Genomic DNA, 20,885 nt, shown 5'->3' with positions numbered 1-20,885 from the left:
CGCGTCTTTCCTTCTCAGTCCCAATTGTGCACAGATCCCCACACACTGGTAGTAGTAGAGAGACAGGGTGGGAAAGAACATAAAAGAAACGATAATAAAAGAAGATAGATTTATAAGATGAGAAATATAAAGAAAAGAAGCTGGGCGTTAAAAGGCCATCAGAAATCGTTCCGTTGATCAGGCCGAGAGAATGTGGTAGAGAAAAAGAAGACAACCAGTCGTGTCTTGTAAAGTGCCCGTGGTGTATCTCGAGACCCCTCGATGCCAGTCGTCCTCCGGGGTTTGAGCGAATTAAATTTCGACAGGAGTGGTTTGTCCGGAGAGAGGAGACTGGCACGGCGTAGATACTGTCCAGTATTCGGCGTTGTCGGAGGCGGATCGTCTACACGCGGCCGGTGCGGCTGCCACGCTGGGGAAGGGACCATGGCTTGGCGCAGATGATTTCGCCTTCGCTGTAAGCCCAAAAGTAGACGGCCATGCCGACGACGTAGTAGATGGCGGAGTTGGTGCCCTGGTACAGCAGAACAGCGGCCAGAGATGCCAACGGGATGACGGCGAGGCGGGACTCGAGGCTGCGATGGATGGCTGTGCCGGCAAGGGCGCCGAGGGGCCACTCCCAAGCGAGCATGAACAGACCCAAAAGCAGATTGACAATCTGCAATATCGGAACGGGTTTGACGATGGGGTCGAGGTTGCGGGTCAAGAAATCCCAGAAGATCTTGGGCCAGAAGAAGCCCTCGACCGCTGCAGCCACTTGGTCTGTGATTCGTTAGTATGACGAGAACATTCTGGCCGTACGAATACATCATTCTATCTGGGTTAGCTTGAACGTACAGGTAGCAGCAGTCAGCACAATGAGCCGTGCCCAGTGGTTCTTGATAAGACGACCCATGATGACGGATTAGGGTGATGTGAAGTTGGTGTGAGGTTGGCGTGAGTGGTGTATTGCTGTCGATGTGAATCGCTTCCTCTTTTTATTCTGCGGATGTCACGATCAACGATCGTTTTTGTCGGTCGGTCTGTCTCGTTTTTCCGTTCCCCAACGACACACTCTAAAAGATAACGAAATGGATTTTTTTTTGACAAAACAAAGTATCCGTCGAGAATAGAAGCGAAGGTGATGTAAAAACAAGCAGGTATCCTGACCCGCGAGGAAGTTAAAAGGTGTGTTGTAAAAGAGATGTTGAAAATACAAGTCGAGAAGAAGCGAATAAGAAAGAAAACAACAACCAGTGTCGATATGAAAGAAGGCTATCGACAAAGCGAGTGCACAGCGCTGGAGAAGAAGAAAGAAAACAAACGGGAGGCAAGAATCGAACGAAGAAAGGAAGCAGGAAGAAGTAGAAGATGAGAAGGGTGGGTATTGAAGAGGCTGGAGCCGGATGTCAAGAGAGTTTTCTTCGGTTTCTGTTCTGTAGGTCCACCACCCAAAGCCAGGACTATATTGGGGGTGGTGGCCTTGGTGGGTGTGGGCGTGCTGTATGGGCTGCTCTGGAGAGCGAATACGTGCCCCAAGGGCAGTACCCGAGGCCGGATGTCTCGTGTATCAGACGGTCTTGTTTCCAACGGGGGCCCGTGTCGGATGTTTGTGGGTTGATGCTAATATGGGTCTTGAAAAGAGAGGTGTAGAAAAGGCTAGTGGGACTATGGGGGTCTGAAGGTGGATGTGGTGGTTGCTGTATTTTCCGCCTTGTATGAAAGTAGTGCTGATGTTTTTGCTGATAGGGCCTGTTGTTTCTGCGACAGTGTCGTTCTATTGCAACCCACGTTCGGATCTTCTGATCTATGACAACAGCGGGCATCCGAGCGGCATAAAGCAGCTGCTGTTTCTGGTGCAAAAGGACAGAAAGGGAGAACGACCAAGCCAAGGTGAAGCTCCGTGGGCCAAGGGGTGAGCCTCAGGACAGAGGCTTTGTCGATAACCCCCAAGAATGGGTTGACTGGGGGTGGCAGCAGAAACGCGTAAAAGGGGCTTGAGCCAAGCGACAACAGTATGAAAATACGATGAGAATGGAGACGGGGGGGGATGGGCACGGAGGCTGGAACAAAACGCCTCAAGATGGTGGAATTGTGAGGGTCCGGATGGGAAAGTGTCGTCGAGATCGATGTTTGAGATGGGAAACTTGCATCAGATATGGCAAAGTTTGCAATCCCGGTCGGAGGTAGGCAGGGCCAAAATGTAATAGCGAACGAAAAGGGAAGGGGAGACGGAGAAAGGGTCTCAATGGCGTCGACAGAATCAACGGAAGTCAGGGGATATCAACAAGGTAAAGCCAAATGGTAAGGCTGTAGGCAGATGATGGGCGAGAAGGTCGACGATGATCCACGTCCACGGACGGAGGCGTGTTGCATGAACAATAGAGTTTGAAGATCAGACACAGGACCGGATTGCGGGCGGACGGGGTTGGATTTTAAGGAGGCGAAGCACGGAAAGGGACATGCGTCTGAGAATTGGGGAGGGGGAGGAGATAGGTGTGTGTGTATGAGACTGAAAAAGAGACGATGTGGTAAAGGACGGACTGAAAGGCTTCAAAGGTGAAAGAAACGGGAATGAAATTTAGCTGAGGAGACAATTGATGGCAGCTTGGCTACTTTGGAAACACTTTCGAGTTTGATAGTCGACAAGGGAAGAGGACGGGGGAGGGGCCAAAAGAGAGCGAGGGCCGGTCCATATGTAGTTTTTGGTCTGCAGCTTCATTGTGCCTTGCTGTTCGTGGGCAGGCAATCAAAGCGGCAGTAGTGCCACCGGCATGGGGCTGCATATATTGGTGCCTTCCTTGTTTCCTTTGTTCTTTTGTTCATTCATTCTATATCAAGGCGGCTGGCAACGACGGCAGCGTTCCCTCGTCGATTTCCTGGCCTCGTCTTCTCGGCTGCAGGCTGGCGGATGGCCCGCGTGCGAGTGACGACGCATCGCAGCGGCTCCATCCCGCATGCAATCGAACAGGAACAATTCCTGCATATCGTATGGCCAGGCCATTGGGCATTGGCAGGGCAATGTGCTGCTCACGATGCCCACTCTCCCGCCGCGCCTCAACGGCCGTCGTTGAGACCCAGGAGGCCGACCATTGTGTGGTCGAAGGCCCTGGGCGACTGTGAAAGTGGACTGTGTTGCCCTGCCCCTGGCAAACGCCCTCGCAGGAAAGTGACGACAAGACAGCGTTGGTGGTGTCCCAAGCGTGTGATTGGATTGCTGGAGGGAGAATTGACAGGAAGAATGAGAGAGGTTGAGGATATCAACAAAAAAAATGGGGAGGGCAGTCACACCCCTGTCCTGCACCTTGCCGGCCGTTTCTGGGCGGTTAGAGGTTTGGGGTGCTGGCCAATCAGGGCGGCCAGTGTTGGTGGGTCGTGCCCTTCAGAGTGACAAGGTGACAAGAGTGTGCAGTCTCCATTTTCTGCATGTCTTCTTGGGGCCTCTCTCCTCTTTCCCAGAGAGCCCCAACCAACCCCCTGTTTCCTAAGGTTGCTCCTTCCTGCCGAGCTGCCTTCCGTCGTGCGAATCACACCCATCTTTGGGGCTTGTTCCCATAATAGAAGCAGCTTAACTCAAGCAGTGTCAGTTCGTATCGAAGACTTTGGGAGAACCTTCCTGGCATGACAACCTGACCAACTTATGTGTCATGCGTTCGATACCTCTGAACCGGGGCTGTGAGCATCCCTGTCCCATTGTCTCTGGAACCGTGCTCCATGGGCATATCGTGATGCGGTCGTTTTGCTGCGCTCTCTTGCCAAATCTCTGTCAGCGCAATGAATAGACGACCTAGCATGACCCTTTTATGGCGACGATATGTATTGTTCATTTGCTAGGTATTATTACGTTGCACCCGGGGACTTTTACATATCTCCTTGCGGAGCACTCGTTCATTTCTGTCAGCACGACTCCCATCATAGCGTCTGTAAGACCGCAGATTGGACGTATGATATAATACAATACAGTCTGGAATAGAGCGATTGTGGCTGTCAATCATGTGCGTATTTACAACGTATCATCTTATTTACTTAAAATCGACCGGTCGAGCCACGACATAGACTTCAAATGTGAAAGACAGGACGACAGGCGACTCATCTGCATCGCAACGGTCAAAGTTCTCTCTCACCGTTTCGCTCAAACACGCTGAGACGATGATCTGACAGACCCTCCGACAGACCCTCCGGCAGTGGCGCATCGCCAAAAACCCTGAAGCAAAATGGGTTTGAAGCTTGAACACCCCCGTCTTTGGCCCTAATGGCGCGCCCAGGGTGGTGTTTGTGGTTTGCACCCCTGTCTCGCCAGGAGTCAGAGTGCTGACGGGCGCAGTCGGGGCGGCCAGAGCGCTGTTAGTCAACAGGAGCCTATGAAGAACCATTCGAGGCTAATTGGCTGCTATCACGTGGATTTCAGGGCCATGGCACCGCTGTCTGTTAGTAGCTCGGCACATGTCGCTAGCGCTGAAAATGCACCACACTTGGTCACGTCCACAGGTGCTAAGACTTATTAAGACAGGTGATGTTGTTTGCGGCTAAACGATCTAAAAAGGCACGCTGAAAGGGGTTAAAGATAATCTGGTGTGAGTTGCGTCGAAGGAATCGGATTGGCTCGGCCCATCATAAGACTTCGTCGCAGCGAGATTTGCGTTTTCTTGAAAGCTGACAAGCAGTATGCCGCTCTGTAAAATTAAGACTTTATCCGCACCTTCCGATCTCGCGAAGAGCCTCGTACTTTCCGTCCTACGGAGTAGGTATATCACAGCTCGTGGCCTCGTGACCCGTGTGTTGTAGTCCGAGGAAAGAAGGCGATGCCGCACGTCACTGTGTCTGTTTCCTGCCACATTTCCTCTCTTGGCAATACCGGTTAGCTGCATCTGCACCAACCGCACTCATCACTAATATAAGGGTTGCGCACCACACCACTTTTCTTTTACCCTTAATGCTTTCACATATCTTATACGCTTTAACGGTCTCTTTACGTTCCAAAAGATGGATTAAAAGCCCTGCTTTAAACAAGTGTAAAACTGTCGTACTGTTACCCTTGTACTGGGTGCCATCTCCGTGCCGCCACGATCTGCTCGTCTCCGAGAACGCCACAGCCAGCCACGGGTAAACGAATAGGTAGAATAGACCGGCGATGTACGATTTAATACAGCGTGAACAGAAAGGTTTTGGTGATCGTATCCTGCCCCCAGCAATCCACCCATTCTCCGTTTTGTGCTGGATTCCGTGCGATTTCCACGCCAACCTTCACCAGATAGCCTCGTTGTCCACTTACTGCAGGTAAAAAATCAGGTGCATTTTCTTTTTGGTGGACATATTACCCAACAATTATGGCAGGGCTCGTTGGCTGCGATGTTGTCGTTCACTTACACCAGCGATTTACATCAACATCATGGCGACCACGCTCAAGTGGCCCCACTTTGCAAGTTATTCTTCAATCCGAAAAGACTAGCTTGCCGCATTGCACAACGCTAGCACCGTTCGCGGCTTAGCCTGGGCGGTTGCAAAGCGTTGCTCATTGGTTAGCGCTGGTCTTCCCGCCCTCGCCATTTCACCTCTTGTTGGCTTTGACCTCAACCTCTCAGCCTTTCAAAGCCAGATCCTTTTTTCGACCTCAACCGCCATCACTGGCTGTGTCTGACAATGTGTTGATTTTATTGGCTTCTTTATTCTCATTTTCACCTCCCCTGGTCAACGAAATTACTCCCAACGACCACCAAAGGTGGCCAAGTCTTGTTGCGAGTTCAAAGGCCGCGTTGCGCATCACCATCACCAATTCAGTCAAATCACATTGCATGAGACTATTGATTCCAGAAATAGAACACAGCTGTCACATTGCTGACATTGTCCGGGGATGGTTCCGCTTTAGGATTGAAGCCTGGAGACAGCAGACGAGGTAGAAGAAAGTCCGGGAAGGAGTTCGAAATTACCACCTACGGCATCCAACGTCGTGTCTTGCCTTGCACAAGTACTACTTTCTTGCTTCTGGGAGTGAATCGGCACAAACAGATTGGTCTTGCATCGTGCCATTGTTCACTCTGCAGATCCCGCTTTTGGTTCCTTTCCGTCTCCAACAAACACACTATATTACAAGCGTCTTTTCGCCCCCAACCGCCATTGCCTCTGATAAATTGAAAATAAGGCTACGGCGAAATGCAGCTCACGGCACGGAAGGACAAGGGACTGCATATTGTTCTCGTAGAGACAGCGTTCAATTTCCTGCCGCGTTGGTTGCTTTTCCTGCCTGCTGGTAACTTTTGGCCCCCAACCTGCCAGTCATTTTTGTACCCAATTTTCTTTCAACTACGGATGCATGAACTGAGGTGCGTTGAACAGGTACGTAAAAGTGGTGTTTGGCAAAATAACTGACAGCATGGCTGAAGGAATCCCCAACTCCTCACCGCTTCGCTTCTCAAGTAGAGTTGAACTGAGATTTGAAGAAAAACCGTCACGAGGCCAGGCTGCTATTGCATGTCTCTGAAAATCCCTTCAGTCACACCCGTCTTGGCCGCCATTTTCATATTCGTCACCTGTCCATTGCTCTTTTTTGGCCTTCATTCTCCACAAAGCGTACGCGATCCTTGTATGTCGTATATCTGGTCCAAAAGAACCCCCTCAGACCCACCCAAAGGCTCTAATAGAGCAATGAAGTAAAAAGAAAGAGGCTGGGCTATGCTGCATACTTGCCGTCCGCATTTTTCATGTCTCGGTTTTTACATTTCTGGTCACCCAACTAGCTCTTTACTAAAAGGATGTTAGGGCTCAAACGGCAACAGCTCTCTGTGCACAGACAACCGAAGCTTCTTAGTTCGGATTTGTCTGTCGTAGTTCGTACTTGAACACCATCGGCTGCCCTTCAACCATTCTGAAGACCGCGACTGTGATTGTGATTGTGATTGTAACTGTCCGGTGAGCTAGCGGGGAAGTGATGTGTGGTTGCCCATGCCTATCAACTTATCGGCAGGCTGACCGAATTCACGTTCGTTGACGGAGCCTGGGCTGTCTTGGAATGAGGTCCTAGTTGGAAGGCCAAAAAGGCCAACCCGATTGACTACTGCCGTGTCATTACTTCGTAGATTGTATGGATTTGATGAAAGCGACGCTGCATCGCGGTAAATTAGAAGAGTGCCCTCCGTACAAGAAGGGACACAGTTTGGTGGACATTTCTTTACTATGAGAGACAAATAAGTATTACTACTGTACCAAGTACTGCAAGAGTGCAAAGACGTTCATGTAGCCCGTAATCGTAATGTTTTAACGGGCGCTTAAACGCGCTGTGGGAGGCAGCCACAAACTCCCTGTCTACGCAATGTCGGCGCCTCCATAGACCAGACAATTGGCCTTCGTTTGCCCCTTTTGAAACGGGGTGTGTCGTACAGCCCGCGCAATAATAAATACAACAGGGAAGCGCTGCAAACGCCAAAGAACAAAATAGAACACGGCGAAGTGAACAATGGAAAGCACGACAATAGCGCCCGGCAAGGTCCTCACGAGGGACGAGCCGAGGGGAGCACATGGGAGATCGCTCAACGTGCAGGACGCCCTGTCTTTTCTGTGGGAACACAACGATCCCGAATTGTAGACTGGCTGATGGCCAGCCGATCGAGCGGGAGCAGAACTTAGATGCTTCGAGCCAGAGAAGGCGAGAAAGAGCAGAATTAAAGCAGCATCCGACAGGGCGCACGAGATGGAGCATGTTCCTTTTGCGAACAACCGAATCCACGGGTCAGGCCCGCCATTCATGCCGGCTTCCTAAAAGTCGGCCAAGCGGGAGGCATCCTCCGCCCCCAATATATCTGCAAGTTGATGCGGACTTCGGCCTCCAAGGTCAGAGCAGAAGCGGATCACGTCCTGCAAAGTAGTTTCGGGTCGTTTTGCCGACTCTGCCGTTGCAGCAATCAGCTGCTTTGCGCCGTCGGCCGACAATGGCAGCGAAACTCCAAAGTACATGCGCACCAAGTTTTGCAATGTATTGTTGTGATTGTCTTGATCGAACCGCGACGGCATCGTGAGCTGACTACAAAATGCGGCCACTGTCGCTGGTAAAGCTGCAACAGCAGTCAATGGCAAGATGGACAGATCCATGTCACGGAGGCTAAGGAGAGTAAAAGAGGGTTAGAGAGCGCATTGCTAGCATTTCCGCATGCCCTCTAAAACAGGATCATTGCTTCCTTACTTGAGTTGCAACTGTTTGTAGGCCATCATGTTGTGTCCCTCACCATCGCCCCGCGAGAGGAGAAAAACAACAACACTGCCAGGGCCGTTCTTCCGTTGCGCAAGCCGTTGAAGTTTTTTGGCTGATTCCAGTTGGCCTACATCGCCTGGAGCGACAAGGAGGAATCGGATAGTATCGCTGGAGCCGTGAGCGCCAGCATCAATCCCCTCCGACGCTACGCGCACAGCAAGATCATGCGAGCTCAGTCGCGCTGTCTCCCATCGAGGCTCAGCTCGCGCGGCTTGGAATATAGGAACGACCGATGCCCACTCGGGGCGGTCCCGGATCGAGGCACAAAAGATCATCTCGGTAATTTTGGTCCGCGGACGGCTAGGCGACGGTGTCGATGGCGGAGGGCCTGTAACAGGTCGTCTTTCTAGTGTTTGAACTAGACTCGGCTGACGAGGTAATGCAGGCAGAGTCGATGAGCTAGATGCTGCCGGGAAGCTATTTCTATGCTGAGCTGGACGGGCGGGTGCCGTCGTGTTCACACTGGCTCGGCGAGATTGTGGCAACGCCGGCCGCCGGAAGGGTGCTGACGGCGTGGCAAAAGAGTCGTGCATGCGGAGTGGTGTCTCTCTTTGGTGGCTCAAAGTGGCCTGGTCTATATACAAATGAGATCTATAAACAGGAGGGTGTCTGTGTAGAACGTAAAGCCGTGGTGACGGTTGCAGCCGGCGAAGTGGTGATGTGGCGATGTGATCGTCAGAAGTAGGAGGTGTTGGACTTTTTTTTCTCCCTGCTCCTTTCTCTTTCTTTCCATGTGATTCGTCCCTTCCCTATGGGGCGGTTAATAGTTGTGGCTTCCCAAAAAATGCAATTCGGGGTCGCTCCTTCTCCATTGCGCCCGTCGGCGATTGCCCGGGCGCACCTGCCCGAGACGTTATTCCACAGCCGCCCTCTACAAAACGCACTGCCTTCCCCCTTCCCTGTGCTTGTTTGATACGTCCCGTTAAACAAACTCTACACTCCTATCTCAACGCTTCTATCATAACGCAGCCACCGTTGCTTCCCTCGCTTGTGGTTTCGAATCTTCTTCTGTGGGAGCCGGCGGCAGGAGCGGCTGTTTTGTCTTCGGGTCACGGAAGCCCCGTAAGGCCGCCTCCATTGCGAGAATACGACTCTCACGTATCCGTTCGTTGCGAGCATATTCTTCTTCGGCTGACCGCAGGGCCTCCACCTGGTCTGTCAGCTCCCGGATGCGCTCAGCATTGGCGTCAGGCTTCGCGGACGACCGGTAGAACTCGAAGATTACGAGTGCACTGGCAATCACCAGGATGAAACCGTCACCAACCACGTCAGCAAATAGGTCGACGGCTTTGCTTTCAGGCAACGGCCGGAACTTGCGCCGCCACACACTTGCGCCTGGGTTCACAACCATCGTCGCCGGGTGCGATTCTTTTGCGGTCGTGCCGTACTTGGCACGGTCAGCGTCGTCCTTGGCCTTCTCGCGGCTCTCCTTCTCTGTCTGGTCCTTGGTCTTGGCAGTTGGTGCCTCGGCTGCCTCAGCCTTTTCCTTGGAAACCTTGTCGGATTTGCTGTTCCGCAGCAGGGCCACAGACATGCGCATGTTCAGCTGGTGGATATGCTGGCCGTACCGCGCAGCAAAGCGGCGGAAGCCCTCGTGCTCGTGGGCGCGCACCTTGATGCGGTTCTGTCAATGGTGCAGCGGGTTAGCACAAGAAATTGAGCGACTGCAATCCGGCATTCCTGTCCACAACACTAGCCACACCAAGACTGCAGCATTCTGTCCACGTACCGCGCCATACTTGGAAATGTGTCGCACGAACAGGGCACCGAGCTTGAAGAGGGGAAGGGCGACCATATTTCCGGAAATTCAAGTCGCGAAGCAGTTTACCAAGGGCGCATCTGTTGGAGTATGAGGTTCGAGGGAAAGGGGGAAGCGGATGTCGTTTATCGGTTCGTAGGGACCATTGCAGGAGTTGTGAAGAAAAAGAAAGTTGCCCAGCTCAACGTCGCCGATTGACCATCAGCACCAGCCCCGAGCAGCTGTATTCACACGAATACGCACTCGATCAACGCACCAGAACACACAGAACAGTTGTTTCGTGCAAGTCTGCACCCGTTTGTCGTCGGCAACATTAGGATGCGACATCCACATGCGCATCGCTGAAACGTCAGCCTGGCGGAACAGGTGGGTCACAAGCGTTAGGTAAGCATGCTGAGTCTATTGGCCAATCACCGTGCACGCCCTGCTCAACCATATCACCTGTTGCTCAGCAACCAACGGCCCCGTCGACGACAGCTTTGGTTCACTTTTGCGCGTCTTTCACGGTATTGTTTTTCGTTGTCCACCACGGCCACACCTCGACTTCCGACGGCATACAACGCGGCACCCTTCATTTTCACGATACCCAGGTTTGTCCGTTTTTCTGTGTCGCTTTGCTTTTTGGCTTTTTGAGCGCCGTTGTTCATCAGATAAGTCGTGCTATTCGGTGAGTCGTTACTTTTTTTCTCTCTTTTTTCCCTCTTTTTTAATTTCTTTTTTATTTACTGCCTATCCTTTTCACGCCTCCTATCGAGCCCTTCTCGGCCTACAGGCTTTTTAGCTTCTGTTGTCTTTTCACTACACCTCACAAGAATTGACTCGCTTCCCATTCTTGCCGGCATATTCGCTAACTGTCCAATGTAAACAAACGAACAGAACATCGACATCGCCAGATTTATCGTTACAAACTATTCAGTCTGTTTATCAGCAGACCACGAGCTCTCACGGCTTAGCGAACCTACAAAAACCGACAAACAGCCAACCAACAACGGATGACAAGTCACGACCGCATTGTCACGACGGGATCCAGCAAGCAACATGGTTGGAAAGGGCATCGATATGGAGGCGCTGTCGCCTAGGGATGCTAACGCCAGGCGTCCTCGCACCAACGTTGCCGACCTCAAGACAAAAGCAGCTGCGCAGCTTAAGGCCAGCAAGGACAAGGAGCACCCGCCGCCGCCACCGCCAAATGTTACCGAGCCGCCAAGCGCCGACCGCAAGGATGGAGCCGTTTACCAGGTGGGCAAGCTGCTAGGCAAGGGCGGCTTCGCTGTGTGTTACTCGGGCGTTTTAGCCGGCACGAAGAAGCTTTATGCACTCAAGATCGTCAAGAGCAAAATGCCGACCAAGATGGAGCAGAAGGTGAGAAAATAACCTCCAATGCTATGAGAAAATAAGTATCACTAAAATTCTGACCACAATCCCCCGCCCCCCCAGTTCCAAACCGAGCTCCAGATCCACTCCAAGATGCGCCAGGTGAATATTGTCCAGTTCTTCCGCGCCTTCTCCTTCGAGAGCTCTACGTACCTCGTGCTCGAGCTGTGCCCCAACGGCTCGCTCATGGATATGGTCAAGCGCCGCAAAGGTGTCACCGAGCCAGAGGTGCGGTTCTACGCCGTCCAGATCGCCGGCGCTATCAAGTACATGCACGCCAAGGGTATCATCCACCGCGACCTGAAGATGGGCAACATCTTCCTTGACAAGAACATGAACGCCAAGATTGGCGATTTTGGCCTCGCTGCTCTGTTAGTTACCGGCCGCGATATGCAGACCATCCGGCGTACAACACTCTGCGGCACGCCCAACTACATTGCGCCTGAGATCCTGGAAAAGGGAAAGAAAGGCCACGACCATATGGTCGACATCTGGAGCTTGGGCATCATCATGTTTGCCATGCTCACATCAAAGCCGCCATTTCAGTCGTCGACAACAGACGAAATTTACCGTCGTGCAAAGGAGCGTGATTACGAGTGGCCGACAGCCGACGGCCGCTTCATCAGCGAGGAGGCCAAGCACGTCGTGGCCTCTATGCTGCAGGAAGCACACATGCGCCCCGATCCCGATGCCATTGTTGAGCACCCCTTTTTTGTGACGGGCTATATGCCCACACCCGCAGACATGACCGTCCGTCTACGGGAACTGCCCCCCGAGCACGACGTCTTCTACCAGCACCCCGTCAGCCGCCGCATCCAAGCCCAGAGCCTCGAGACTCTCAAGGAGATGTGTGATACATGCAACGTGGGACCGTGGAACCCGACCAAGATTGTCTCGAAGCCAGTTTGGCGCGAGATGGCCGCCGAGGAGCAGGCTGGCTTGACTCCAGCCATCCCGCTCTCTGATGATATTGTGTACCGCCCGTTTGAGAGCTGGCTTCAGGAGAACCAGCTCTTCCAGGGTGGCAGCAGCACAAGCGCAAATACCAACAGCCGGTACGGCACACATCAAAAACAGCAACTCCAACCAACCACGTCTTCCTCCTCAACACCATCCCTCTCCGTTCCGGCCCAACCTCCTTTGGCCGAATGGTCTACGCAAACTGCTACAGTCGTCGCAAACGCAATGGAAGCTTCAGCAAAGCGCTCAGCAGCAGCAACTCTCTCGATGGCGCCGGTAAGCCTACTTCGAGAGCCGCCGCAGAGTTTCGCCGCTCAGCAGCGGGCACAGGGTCGTCCCACACGAAGCAGCGGCCTTGCTGAGACAGCACAAATTGCCTCTGCAACAACCACCATCACATCGACTACGACGACCGCAACACTCCCTACCTCCACTTCTGCCGCCACAGTTTCTGAAACACCTGTGCCTGGCCTCGTCCGGCGACCGTCTGGACGGCGAGATATCCCTCTCGGAAACGGCCTGTCTCTCCAAGCCCGCGAGCAGAGAGCTGCCGCTACAAAGTCAACATCCACTACGACGACAACTACTGGCCGCTCCCGCACTCTCTTGCCAGGAAGCAAGCCATCCGCAACAATGTCCGCGATAGAAAAGAGGACTTCTGCCCGCAGTGCTGCGATGGCGACTGCCGAGTCAGCACCTACCATCGGAGCCGGTGCAGCACTGAGCGCGGCCAAAACCACCAGCAGGGAAGTGCTGGCTCCTGGTGTTGAGAGACTATCGTTGTTTAACCCCAAAGAGATCCATGAGCGCATTCCGAACAGCGAGCCGGATGCCGTCCTTCTGCGCCTGCGCAAGCTACAGACTGAGCTGGATCGTGCGCTGAACGCGCGCACCATGGCATTCATTTCACCCACCCGCGACAAGGCCCATGCAACACCGCCGCAGATTGTCGTGAAGTGGGTTGACTACACGAACAAGTTTGGTCTCGGTTATATCTTGAACGACGGCAGCATCGGCTGCATCCTGCGCTCGATCCCGGTCGAGTCCTCCAACACGGCAATCGAGGGCAACAAGGACTCTGGCCACCTGCCGCCAGCGTGCCTTTTGATACACGGAGCAGAGCGCCACATACTGCGCCGCGAAGATCCTAGCTACGCCGACCGTTACCAGATTGTGCCCATGGCATCGTCCGGAAACGATGGCATCTACTTTTACGAAAACAACGGCGAGCAGGGGCTTGAGCGTGTCCGTGTTGACCCGCAGCGTTTCCGTGTCGCAGTCAATCCGCACACTGGCGTTGCTGGCAAGCTGTCTGCTGGCAAAGATGTGTACGATCACCGCAAACGGGAGTGCATCGTTCTTTGGAAAAAATTTGCCAACTACATGCTGGCATACGGCCGCGAACTGGACGGAGGCATTGATGAGCGGGCCAACGACCACACCCGAAAAACAGCAGCAACAGCAGCTGTCGACAATTCTGTCGTCCCTAGCGACGTTGTCACCTTTTACCAGCGATTCGGTGATGTTGGCTGTTGGGTCTTTTGCGACGGTCATCTGCAATTCAACTTCCCCGACCACACCAAGGTCGTGCTAGATGCTGCAGGCGTGTGGTGCCACTTTTGGCACCTCCCTGCGGAGGCAGCTCAGCGTATGGCAGCCACGGGACTCTTGGAGGAGGTCGCCCTCGACGAGCGCAGCGTGCTCTCGTACCCGCTGCAGACACTGCTCAACTTTGGTGTCGGCAGCTCCGGTTCCAGCTCAGCGGCTTCTCTGTCTGGAGGCGCTCCCACATCGAGCAGTCGTCGCCGGCCCGTGATCCGCCCCGAAATTCAGGGCATCCCTGCGGCGAACGACTTCCGCCGCAAGGTTGAGTTTGTTCGCAGCGTGGTGCGCGAGTGGGTCAACAACGGCGGCATGGGCAACAGCGACATGAGCCGTGCGCGCCGTCTGCGGTGGACGGGCACCCGTGAGACTCTCAAGCAGGTTCCTGGCACAACAACGCCCACTGCAATTCCGGCCGCCAAGCATGTATGGGTGACCATTGGTGCGCGGCAAGGCGACGTCCGCTTGTCCGCCATGGTTGATCCCCGCCGGCCCAACGAAATTGGGCCTGATTTGGAGGAGAAGCGGTAATGGATAGATATTGGATATGTGAATAGGGGGGACTATGAAGAAAGAGGGGCTCGTTGAGGTGTTTTTTTTTGTGTATTTCTGGATATTGGATTTCTGATGCCCTCGCAGTCATGACTTGTATTCTGTGCGCCCTCGATTAGCTTCTTTGGTGTTGACTTGCTTTTTGTGTTCATTGCCACCATGAGAACCTTGGTTTGACTACCCAAATTGCGTGATGTCTTATTTCAGTTGTCAAGTTGCTTGTGCGTCTAGAGTCGTTGAGGTGTTTTAATTTGCAGTCCTTTTGGACTTTGTCAGCTTTTCCCGTTTTGCCAATCGCCAGCTTAATCGCCAATCGAGTTTAGAGCAACGATTCTTCAAGACACATGTTTTCGGTTCACTGAGAATCGCCGTGCTCGAAGAGTGTGATATTGCGATTTTGAATTAATATAAATGTCATAAGTAGAAAAGGGTTGGTATTGACAGAAAGCAAGAACCCCGAAAGAAAATGAAAGGAGGGTATTTTTGTTGCAAGAGCCCAAACGTCGCCACATAAAATGTTCATCATGTGAAAAAGAAATCAACTCGGAAACCAGATAAAAAATCGATAACTTGAGCAGGAAAAAGAGTACAAAATCAAAACGATGCAATAAACTCAATAAAGATACAAAAAAAATCGTTAATAAAAGAGCAATCATGTGGCAAGACGGCTTACCGCCGACCTAAAACTGGCTCATCGACGACACCGCAGCGGCCCGCAAACGGCGCCGTATGCCACGGCTTCGTTGCCGGTAGGGCCGCCCACGCCTATCTGGCCAGTCAAAATCACTGATCCCCGGCAGGATCGCGATGGGTGTTTCATCAAAGGTGGAGGCAGCGGAGAGGAAGCCGTCCCGCTGAAAGTGCAGGATACCGCCACGGGTGGGATCAGTGCAGAGCGCAAACAGGTCCTGGCCATTATCAGAGAAGCTCAGGCCGGCCAGCTCGCCAAAAACGTCAAATGCCTGGCGTTTGTCAAACGTCTGCGCGTCAATAATGTGCAGAATGTCGGCCTCTTCGGCGGCCACCAACACGCGCTTGCCCGAGCCGGCGGGCGAAAAGCGGAGGCTGCGCACGCCGGCCATGGTGGTGCGCAAGGTTCCAATGGGCGTCCAGACACCCGAGGCCGTCGACGTCTTGCGGGCGTCCCAAATTTTGATGGCGCGGTCTTGGTTGCCGGTGGCGATGGTATATCCATCGTCAGCCCAGGCACACGCAAAGCCAAAGTCAGCGTGGCCTTCCAGCTTCTGGAGAACATCAGGCTTCGATGTGCCGTTCGCGTCCTTCATATGACGCTGTTGTTCTGCAGCCACAATGTAAGCATCATTGCTGTCCCCCACCACGACACGCATGCGCCGATCGGGAGAGACTGCGGTGCAGTTGACGGGGAAGGAGAAAAAATCGTCGGAAAGAATGGACTGCGTCGTAAGATCCATCACACGCAGGTGCGAGTCGTTGGACGACAAGGCCGCCACAGGCCCACCCGACCGGCGCGCGCTGTGTATCTGAATATGGTTGGATATCCCACTGCCCAAGTTGGAAAAGGTGCCGGATCCTCCTGCACCAGAATTCGAATCGCCAGCGTATTCGGAGTCGATGTTCTTCGTGCAGTATTCGCCGTTGAACCCGCCAGACACAAGGACACCCTGTTCGGCGGCGATTGTGGAAATCTGAATATATGTATCCGACGGGTATCGGAGGGCAATCGCGGTCTTATCCGTCGCAAAATTGTACTGGCGCACAATGCTCCGGCGGTCGGCATAAAAGACGCGCGACTTTGACGGTGCGGCCAGTAGGTTGCGGAGCTGGAAGTGTGCCAAGTAGGGCGCTTTTCTCATTTTCATTTTACAGAATCGAAAATACGTCTCCGTATTCTGCGGCATGACCTCTGTTGTGTCAGGCTGGTAGCAAGGAGAGGAAGTTAGTAAATGAAATTACCGGTGTTAGGGAGGAGAGGTGATTCTCGACAACTCACTATCCATGCATCTTGATTGTTGGCGCAGTAGTTGAGGTACCTTCGTTGCCGAAACGCACGAGCCTCGTTGCGTGTGATGCCCATTGCGGCCCATTTAATGCCCTGGTAGTCACAGTGGTCTCCTTTAAGATCGGACACCCCGACTTCGTGGACCTCAGTATGGAACAGGTGCTCCGTACCAGTGGGGCTAGGTACAACCGTGGGCACCGGGCCGCGAGACGTTTGTATACCCCGGACATTCACGCGCGTACATGCCTGCCAGTTCACCAAAAAGCGTTTCAAGTCTGGATTCGTAGGACTCAGCTCGTTATTCATCGGCAGCCCGGCAGTGGTTGTAAAGGTGACCGGTAGCGCCATGCCCAGAGGGAGCTCCACGCCAAAGTTGGCATCAGTAAACGCACCGTGACCCGCAGCAGTTGGGACGGGGGGCCCGGGTAAAACATTTTGTTCCAGGTTTAACTCGGTTGCGGGCTCGGCGTTCGGAGCGGGGATAGCATCGTCACCGTTGGAGGTGGGAGCGGGGTTCGGCGAAGTAGAAGGAGCAGGGTTGTGGACGGCATGATGCACGGCATAACCATTCCCATATGGGACAGTAACGTTGTAATAGCTCGGGATCGGCAACGGAAAAGGAGGAGCCTCCGGGCCGGTGTGGGTGTTTTCGTAGTGTGGCGGTTCTTCTGGCGTATATGGCGCGAAAAAAAGGCTCGAGAACGAGCCGTTTGCAAAGTGAAAGTCCTGCAGCATTCCAGGCGGCGGAGGGACTGTGCCTGGGACCAAGGCTGGCTGCGTGCTCGGTTGGTCTGCAGCCGCGTCAGCCATATCGCCCAAGGTTTGTTGGTATTCTGGGTGATGCTGCTGCTGGGTTGCAGGCGTCGCAAAAGAGAGGTCCCCAGCTGGAGGTGTTGGCACATAGTTGACACTGAAGGGTGACCACGGTTCGAGAGCACTCCCAGTTGTCGATGACACGACAGGGTCCAGGATATATGGTATAGGCGGGACGTGAGACCAATCTATCGTCGGAAGCGCAGCGTGGGCATTGCTGAAGTCAACTTCAAGGGTGTCTGGCGGAATCGTAGCTATGCTTCCTTCTTGGCCCTCATCGGGTACGGTAGGAACAAGGCCAGCATCAGGATCACCGGTAGCGTCTCCAGCAGCGACCCCCGCAGCAATTCCAGCAGCGGCACTGCCCTCGACAATACCACCAGTCTCCACTGTCATCTGTTCGAATTCGTTCAGCAACGGCTCGCCGGTCGGTGCCGCTTCAGCTGAAGGGGTCGGTGGCGATGCCATGTCGTCGGCCGTCTGCAGGCTTTCGGGGCCTCTCTCGTCGTCGGCCCCGGGCATGATGTATGGTTGAAATGAAAACAGTAACGGTCACTGGTATCAGCTAGAACATGATTACGGCTCGTCCGATGCGACGGCCGACGCCGACGAAAGAGGGCAAGCCGCGATGCGATCAGGCGGCGAGGCGTTGAGGGCGAACGAGCGAGTCTGGCAGTCGGAATAGTTTCTAAGGACGATGCGGACAAGAGAAGAAGATGTTGAGATGGATGTGGACGATAGGAGTGGCAAAACAGACGAGGAGGAGAGAACGAAGCCAACCGTCGGGAAGACTTGGTTCGTCCGTATCAAGATAAAGTTCGCTTGCGGGAGTTTAAGACCGTCGACGTAGTGCTGCTCTCGGGCATATATGGGTCCACATAGCCTTTTCGCCTCCTAAGAACGAGATAGGGAACAGACCTGAATGCCGGTCAGAAGATGTTGGAGGATTAGAAAATATGTAGAGGAGCTACAGAGAGTAAGAGTAGGTAAGATGCCTTGCGTAAAGTAGATGTAATGGGCTGAGATTGTTGGTACAGGTGGGGTGAGGCAGGAGCGACAAGGACAATGGGCGGAACCGATCAAGTCGACTGACTGGACGAACGGGCGAGCTAAAACCACAGGGAAACTGCGGGTGTGCATGGGGTTGCCGTTAAGAGCGCAGTAATGACCGGCGCTTAATGAGAAAATGGGGCTTGGACGGGACTTTGAACAGTGGAAAGGGCAGGCGGTGTCGAGCGCTGGTGGGGCTACTCCAAATGTCCAAGGTCACGGCAGGAGCGATGGGTGCAACAGACGTAGTGGACAGAGCATGGAGTACGATTTCACAGCAAGCTCTGCAGTTTCGATCTCAGTACTTCCAAGCAGAAAAGTATTCGTTAGAGACCAAGCGGAAGCTGGCCACGTTTTCGCAATGGATTAAGAAAGTGAACGAGTGCGAAGGAACCGCACCAACGCAGAGAAATCGAACAAGGACCAATTGTGGGGCGACAGAACATATCGGGCACCGCGCAGTAGCGGCAACCGTGGATGACAGTGCGCCTTCTGAAATCGGTGGCTGGCTTTCAAGCCTCGCCATATGTACGTCGTACCTTCCGAATAATCTTAAAAAGAGTAGCTTCGCATTGTCGTAGCGGCGGTCGCTGCTTCCTTTGAGGAAAGATAGTCTGGGCTCGAGCTGTTTCTGTTTCTTCGGAAGTCGTGCAGGTGCGCCAGCTTTGCAAACGAAACGCAAGAACGACCGAGCACCGACCAAATAAACGTACGTTGTCCGAGAAATGTGACATGTCAGTAAGGGCAGAGGGCTTTATTGACGAGTCCTTCCAGAGACCGCATGCAAACAAAAGACTCAATTTATTTCCTCGCCGTAGTCAACGGCATTGTTATCTACGGCGTGTAACAGCATGCTGTACTCTATTTTCACGGAATATACAAGACTTGGAGAATGTTCCTTCTATTAGCCAACCTGACAAGGCTGGTCTGCTAACAGTGACGAGGGAAAGAACGTGAGGGGACCGTAGCTAGGAAACCCCAGGATATCTAAAAGGGGAAGGAGAGTGTCTGGGATTTAAAAGGAAAGAGGTGCGGCAAGTGTGACATGGGAGCCAAGAAAATGACAAGCAGGAAGAGGGCAAAATACCTGCCACTTTGGGCACGCCGCTCATATCCAGCATGCTGGAGGCGTATCGCCATCTTATATGGCGAGCACTTCATATTCGACTACAATCCATTGCCGTCAGCTCGGTCGGGTAGGAGGGAGTATGTAGTTTCCCAGACCCTGCTCCGACCCAATTCTTGACCGTTCATTATACACCACTCGATCAATGATCAGAATGCCCTCCCCGTTTGTTCCTGCGGTGCGACTTCCAGCAGCTTCTTGCCCCTTTCCAGACAACTTCCAGATTTTTATTCACGTCCTGCTTTTATTTTTCCGACCGTTTTAACTCTTGGGCTCCCTTTTTTATTTCTGCGGTTGGTGTCACACAGCATAACGCTGTGGGACCTTGCCAATAATGAGAGGAGAGTGGGAAGACAAACAGGTTTGCATATTACTGTTGGTCCAGCAAGCAAAATGTCTCTTTGAGTCGGAACAGCCGTGTGAGGTGTGGTTTGTAATAATGGTCTTGGACAAATATACGTTGATGGTTTTCAGCTTCATTTCTGATGTGATATTTTATTTATCTGATATTTTTTAATTACCACTTCATTTTTTAGGTCTGTTCTATTCCTTCTTTTCTTCTCGTTTTCATTTTCTTTTGAAAAAGGGGAGCCTTGAAGGAAAGTTTCCGTATAAAAATAAAACAGGCGCTCGTGTTCTTTCGTTATTTTTGACATCGCCATTATTACTCGCCCACAGCTCCAAAAACAATCTACAACGGGAAAGAAGACAAAAAACTAGACACCACAAATAGGCCAGCTGATTACCCTGTGGAAACACCGCACAAGAACCAAACAACGTCTCGTATTGTCGACCTGCATCACATATGGAGTAGTTTCTCCGGTACCCCACCTAGACCACAGAGTTGTGTGGCCTGCGTTCGCGGTTGGATGGAAGAAGTTAATTAAATGATGCATAGATAGACACATTACGAAGGGGTGCTGTATTTCTTTGTTCGAAAGCGAACGGTCGCACAAGGAGCATATAGAGACATGTAGATGTACGTTACCGACCATAAAGAACACGATGAGGAAACAGGGTTGTATTGGGTATGGACGAGCAGCAAACAAAAACTTTGGAGGGAAAATACGTTTATATCATCACATCGGTCGTGTTCGAAAGGCAAGACACGATCCGAAAGGATAGCTAATAATGCAGACAAATATCAATGATTTATAATCCGTTGGAAACAAAAATTATAGATTTTATAGGAAGTCTCTACATTATAGATGGAATTAAGTATAAAAGACGACCGCTCATGTATATACAGGTATACGATCAACCACAATTAAGACGTTTCCAAGCGTCGACCGAACCATTCCTCCTCCGAAGTGTAGCAGTAAAAATACGTAACTGAAAGAAGAGAACGAAAGCACATTTCAAAAAAGGCAAATAAAAAAACGTAAGCAAATGAGTGCACGAGAACCATACCGGGCACGAGGATGGCGAAAAAAAACGGAGAAGCAACGAA

At 52.6% G+C, this 20,885-nt stretch overlaps 6 protein-coding genes across 6 annotated transcripts; 2 read left to right on the top strand and 4 right to left on the bottom strand.

Moving 5' to 3' along the window:
- Positions 1–382: 382 nt before the first annotated feature.
- On the bottom strand, positions 383–892 carry SPBR_07928 (PRO41 protein; the record flags this gene model as incomplete). The annotated part of the gene is made up of 2 exons (XM_040766181.1): positions 383–759; positions 835–892. The coding sequence occupies 2 exons, from the start codon at positions 890–892 to the stop codon at positions 383–385; spliced, it is 435 nt and encodes a 144-aa protein (XP_040616508.1).
- A 6,833-nt stretch (positions 893–7,725) lies between these two features.
- SPBR_08029 (uncharacterized protein) lies at positions 7,726–7,980 on the bottom strand (the record flags this gene model as incomplete). Its single annotated transcript, XM_040766279.1, has 1 exon — positions 7,726–7,980. The coding sequence occupies one exon, from the start codon at positions 7,978–7,980 to the stop codon at positions 7,726–7,728; it is 255 nt and encodes an 84-aa protein (XP_040616507.1).
- A 1,196-nt stretch (positions 7,981–9,176) lies between these two features.
- SPBR_07731 (opa3 domain containing protein) lies at positions 9,177–10,013 on the bottom strand (the record flags this gene model as incomplete). Its single annotated transcript, XM_040765985.1, has 2 exons — positions 9,177–9,842; positions 9,948–10,013. The coding sequence occupies 2 exons, from the start codon at positions 10,011–10,013 to the stop codon at positions 9,177–9,179; spliced, it is 732 nt and encodes a 243-aa protein (XP_040616506.1).
- Positions 10,014–11,015: 1,002 nt separating this feature from the next.
- Positions 11,016–12,673, top strand: SPBR_07062 (uncharacterized protein; the record flags this gene model as incomplete). Its single annotated transcript, XM_040765317.1, has 3 exons — positions 11,016–11,339; positions 11,415–12,406; positions 12,523–12,673. 3 exons carry the CDS (start codon positions 11,016–11,018, stop codon positions 12,671–12,673), a joined length of 1,467 nt encoding a protein of 488 aa, XP_040616505.1.
- Positions 12,674–12,944: 271 nt separating this feature from the next.
- Positions 12,945–14,444, top strand: SPBR_07176 (uncharacterized protein; the record flags this gene model as incomplete). The annotated part of the gene is made up of 1 exon (XM_040765430.1): positions 12,945–14,444. One exon carries the CDS (start codon positions 12,945–12,947, stop codon positions 14,442–14,444), a length of 1,500 nt encoding a protein of 499 aa, XP_040616504.1.
- A 701-nt stretch (positions 14,445–15,145) lies between these two features.
- SPBR_06626 (uncharacterized protein) lies at positions 15,146–17,781 on the bottom strand (the record flags this gene model as incomplete). Its single annotated transcript, XM_040764882.1, has 2 exons — positions 15,146–16,267; positions 16,438–17,781. 2 exons carry the CDS (start codon positions 17,779–17,781, stop codon positions 15,146–15,148), a joined length of 2,466 nt encoding a protein of 821 aa, XP_040616503.1.
- Between the last annotated feature and the right edge of the window lie 3,104 nt (positions 17,782–20,885).

The sequence above is a fragment of the Sporothrix brasiliensis genome, assembly GCF_000820605.1.
Source record: "Sporothrix brasiliensis 5110 chromosome Unknown Cont20, whole genome shotgun sequence".
NCBI classification, from domain to species: domain Eukaryota; kingdom Fungi; phylum Ascomycota; class Sordariomycetes; order Ophiostomatales; family Ophiostomataceae; genus Sporothrix; species Sporothrix brasiliensis.
The sequence above is the reverse complement of the archived record's forward strand: the minus strand, read 5'-3'. Positions and strand labels throughout refer to the sequence as shown.